This window comes from Morone saxatilis, unplaced genomic scaffold (assembly GCF_004916995.1).
Source record: "Morone saxatilis isolate NCDOM2014 unplaced genomic scaffold, NCSU_SB_2.0 Contig4, whole genome shotgun sequence".
Lineage (NCBI taxonomy): Eukaryota > Metazoa > Chordata > Actinopteri > Moronidae > Morone > Morone saxatilis.
In genome coordinates, this window is record NW_023339984.1 from 11,778,822 (window position 1) to 11,784,115 (window position 5,294).

The 5,294-nt window shown below is 40.6% G+C and overlaps 1 protein-coding gene across 1 annotated transcript in view; it reads left to right on the plus strand.

Moving 5' to 3' along the window:
• Window positions 1–478: 478 nt before the first annotated feature.
• si:dkey-19b23.15 (diamine acetyltransferase 2) overlaps window positions 479–5,294 on the plus strand; it is a gene marked incomplete in the record, with an annotated part of 7,684 nt that continues 2,868 nt past the window's right edge. The window contains 6 exon segments of the mRNA XM_035675619.1: window positions 479–669; window positions 967–1,018; window positions 1,464–1,547; window positions 4,024–4,125; window positions 4,274–4,314; window positions 4,555–5,294. Coding sequence (XP_035531512.1) covers window positions 607–669; window positions 967–1,018; window positions 1,464–1,547; window positions 4,024–4,125; window positions 4,274–4,314; window positions 4,555–4,722 — 510 coding nt within the window.

Genomic DNA, 5,294 nt, shown 5'->3' on the forward strand with positions numbered 1-5,294 from the left:
GAGCCTACCAGACACACAATGCTTTGTCGGCATCCATTGTTTTTAACAACCTAATTCTTATCTCGTCTGTGGTCTGATAAAGTTAATTCATCAAATTCAACATCTCCTATTGCTATTTTCCTCTTACTGCTGTCATATGCCATTGAGCACACCAGCAAGAGGAAGAAGCTGTGCTTCCTGAAGTTGGCCAATTAGAAGAAAGTGAGCTTTGAGGGAAGGGGGGCCTTAAAGAGACAGGAGCTAAAAAAGCTTGTTTCAGACAGAAGATGATCCATAGAGCTGCAAAACCACTATTTTAAGATAAATAAGGATTTATTTTAGACTGTGGCTCATGTAAGGCTAACCTAGGGTTGTCCCACAATAGAAATATAGAACTGGAAATGAGCATAATAGGTCCCCTTTAATGCACATACAGTAGTCCACCCATGGTCACCTCCTGCCTGCAGGAGGGCGCTCTCAGCTCACTTCTCAGCCTGATTTGGTGAGGTTGAGTGTGCCGGTACAGCTGCAGTCCTCCCAGTTCTGTTTCCTTCACGTTACATCCGTCCGGATCCCACGGGAGAACCGCCACACTGTGAGCATCACACCATCAGACCCACCACGACAATGGAGTACTCGATCCGCGCGGCCAACGTGGAGGACTGCAAGGACATAGCGCGCATGATTGTGGTGAGGCGACATGTGCGCGCGTGCAAGTGCAGCTGTATATAAGTGGGAAAGACACAGCAGCCTATGACTCACAGGGTTACGTCAGCACTTAATGTACACGATGCTGCTTTTATTATTATTGTTGGATTTACTGCAGTTTTATTGGAGCGCACATGTGTGCGCAGCTGGCAGCAGTGCCACAGGGGTCATAGGCTAATAGAGTGATAACAACTGACATTTTAAGGTTATGGGATTGTGATGTTGCAGTTGTCATGTGGACACTTAATGCAAACTGATGTTATTTTAATGTGTTCACAGGAATTGGCTGAATATGAGAAAATTGCAGACCATGTGAAAGTCACACAGAGAGGTACTGTATTAAGTACATTAAATGCATTTATTAAGTGTGCAGTTCTGTGCCTTTGACCACGTTTTGTGTTTGACCTTCATGAAAAACAAGATGAAATCCAAATGATATAATGATGCAATATTCCTAGAGAGATGGAGGGTTTATTCTTCATTTGGAAGAAGTATACAGTCTCGCCACAATGCCCATTTAGTAGCTGTGCTGGAGCTTTTGATCATATAACACAATCTCATGGACTTCCTGTTGTTGTCCACCATATTTCAGAGGGAAATATTGTATTTAGAATTTAGAAACAAAACACATTATCAATTTATTCAACCATCCAACAGTATATAAAGTGGTTAAAATGTGCATCAGTAATAGTATTACAATAATATAATTATCTGAAAGGGACCATTCCACCTAACAGTAACTGTAACTTAACAGCGTGTTTGTATTGTATGTGCAGATTTGGAGCAGGACGGCTTCTCCAAGAACCCGTTCTTCCACGGGATCATCGCTGAGGTGCCAGAACAGCACAAAACCAAAGAAGGTGAGAATCCCGTCATTAACACTGTTTATTTCACTTCCAAGTGTGAAAGTAGCAGGCAGTCGTGTGTATGTGTGAGTGATAGAGTTGTACGCATTTTTATTATTCATACAAACTACCAAGATCCTCTCAAGACCAAGAATCTCTGTCTTAAAACCACATTAGAAGATAGAAATCAGCTCCTGTGATACTTTATCAAGCATGTTGTCCTTCAGGCCTCTCTGGTTAGTGATGTAACAACAGGAAGTAAAACACTTGTTGTAACCTTACTGTTTGGACTGTGGCCAGTAGTACGACATTCTTTTCAACGTGTCAGCCCGGAAATAAATTGCAGTGCAACAGCATTTTTTCTCTACTGTACAATTCAGCTGATTAACCTTTCAGTTTCTGTAATAAAATATAACATTTTAAATTAAAAGGCCATTAGCCAATGCTTTAAGTGGCACATGTAGTTAAACCATAAATCTAAAATCCAGATGGAAATACTAATATCTTGTCGTGTTCTTAACCTAAACACTGGCTTAATAGAAGGCCTAGCTCACAAGGATAAATGTGGATTGTGGACTTACTACTTGGAGATTAGTTTGTTATTATGAAATCAAGAGGAGAGACAGATGTAATGTACTAGTAGTTCTTAAAGGAGCAATTTGCTCAGGATTGGCACACAGGGCAATACAAAGGTTGCTGGAAGATCTTGTTTCAGCACTCCCTAAAACATCATAACATGACAAGACTGGACAGCTTTTGAAGTGTTTTTCACTGTGAGGCCAAAAGTCCACTTTACTTCCTTCTCTCTGAGTTTTCAACACTCACAAAGCTCTTGCTGCTACATATCTATGTGAAGGGGTCTATCTTTATGTCCTTCTTCTAGGCCTGCACTACACTGAATTTAAACTTGTTCTCTGAATGTAAACTCTCTTTTAGCTCTGTTTTTGGTCTCCACCAATTACTGAGGGGAATATCTGGTTCTTTAGCAAATAAATGTTCCCCTATTTCCACTAGTGATTGCTATTTCTATGCTGTTTGGTGCAGAACAGGTAGTGTACAGTGGCTTATAAAAGAAAACATCTGCCTGCATCTGCAAACAGCAGTGGGGAGAGTGAACCAGAACAGTAAAATCACAAATCACAAACAATTCACTGAAAGATGCACTAAGAGTTGAGAGTCAGCCTCTGTGGGTTTGTCACTATGAGTGGCCTGTTTCACACTACATGCAGTCATTTGTATCAGTTATCACTATGCATATATTAATTAGAGCATCTTTAAGCTAATTTGTGTGTCTACTATTCTTGAAGTGCTGAGTTAGAATAAGCACAGGTGTAAGAAATTAAAGAAATGTTGATTGATTCCCAGTGTTTCCATATTTTAACAGTTTATGGGCAATGATGCAACACATCCCTCAGAGCAGCTGCATTTTACACTTCGTCATCAGTCACCAGGTTCATCAGCCCATATTTATTAGCTCTGTTACCTAATGTAATGGCATCCTGCTGATGTGTCCGCTCTCCTTACACACCTCTTACATAACAAGGATAACACACTGTTTTCCCTCAGAATATAATATAGTAATGAGAACATTAACATACGCTCTGCTGCCCAGCTGGGCCTTTTTCTTCCATGACACAGCCCTTTTTCCATACAGTCACCACTGTCCACTCTCCACTGGCCTCAGATATCTGACTCCATACTGAGGAGTGGCTGCCTATGTCTTTGTGTTTTAAATACTAGCCCTGGATATCCTATGACTCTGATAACCGAGCACACTTATAGCCAAACAGCTTTTCCACCAACGTATATTTGCCTGACAGCATACTGATTACCGTGGCACCTATAATCAGTCTAATAACCACACAGAACTGAAGAACAAATGAAGAATCTGTGATGCCAGCTTGTGGTTACCGTCCTGAAATCTAGCTGATAGCAGCAATGAACAAGTTATAGCAAGACGAACAACAAGAATGAACTAAATTCCTTCTGCAGCACAGCATATGTTCCAAATACCTTTATAAAGCTGCACAAGTCAATATCTTTATATCAACAATGGGTCAAATGACAACATGTAATGTAATAGTAGTAGCTCCTGATGACGAATACACAGAGAATTAAGTAAAATTTTTATGACGTCATTTCATGAGGAGACCTGGCCTCTGCCGATTGTCTGTAAAGGAAGTATATGCTTAGAGACAGAAAATCCTTGTCTGCACCTGCACAGAGAGTGTGCATTATAGTGATCAGTCCACACATTGACCTGGGGGTCGGGTGGGTAGGGGTCGACAAGAATTTAGACATTTTTATGAAAGAGTATGAATAACGGCGGCTGGGAGCTAAGCTGACTTACTGGCTTAATGTGGTATCAGTGCTTCCAGAGAAATCCAATCCCATGACAAATACCATGATATAGTGCAAACAACGACACAAAAAGTAATGCAAAAATCATCTGGCGCATTGATTTCTCACATTTCTAACTTTTTGCTTTCAGGCCATACGAAGATAGGCTATGCACTTTACTTCTATTCCTACAGCTCATGGATGGGCAGAGCCATTTATATGGAGGACTTGTATGTGATGCCTGAGTTCAGAGGTACAGTACACTGTCTCAGAAATGTACGTGTTGCTATGGCCAAAATATAATTTGTGAATATAGCATGGAAAGAAATCAGCCACAATGTGAAAAAAGCATGTCTGTATCTGCTGGAAATCTTGAGTAACATGCAGTGTCTGTCTTTCAGGGAAGGGGATTGGTAAAGCACTTATGAGCAAGGTAGCACAGGTGAGTAAAACATCAACCCATTACTTAACAGTTAAGAAATGGAAATTTATTGTAGATGTTATACCTCTGGCCGTTTCTCTCTTTGTACAAAGATATACTGTATTTGTTTGCTAGTGAAAATTCAAAATAATGTATGTCTTGGAGCTTGCATACCTTACAATTTCCATTTCCATTTCCATAACTTATGTCAGCACAGCAGTACTCATGTCTGTCTTTATGCTTAATTTCGCTGCCCTGTAGCTGGGTCTGGCTGCCGGCTGCAACCAGCTCAACTTCACCGTCCTGGACTGGAACAAATCATCAATGGACTTTTATCACAGCCAGGGCTGCTTCGATATTACGGCTAACATGGGCTACCACTGTATGCGCTGCGAGGGAGAGGCACTGGAGCACCTGGCCCAACCCTAACCCAACACGTGACGGCATGACCTCTGCAACCATGAGGTCAACCCATACAGTGCAGGGATAGAGCACCACTTAGTGGCCCCGTTCCAAAACTTGACAATGACAATCATGAAGCTGATTTCTCGAAAAGCAGATTATTAAAATAACTGACAGTTTGTTAAGCCCTGCCTCCCTATTGTTAGTTTTCCCTGCTAGCGCAGCACATATGCCATTTACAGTGATAACAGTGGCAGATTTACCACCTGAAATATAACAATTGGATTTCAGTTTCACGTAGAGGTAAATAAAAGCAGGCTTCTCATATACAAGCTTTTTTTGTTGGTTGAAAAAGGCAGATTTTATTCGTTGGAGTTAACTAGTGTTAACTCATCGACACTAAAAATGAAAACCATGTAAAATACAATGGCTTCAGACATGATTTAATACTAAAAGACTGAAGCTAAAACTACTTGTTCCAAGCAAAAAGAGCACACCATCCTTGATGATCTATGTAGAAGACATGGAAATAAAGAGCCATATTTGTCTTGCAGTTAAGAGATAGTAAGCCATGTTTTAGAATAGTATTATAAATAAAA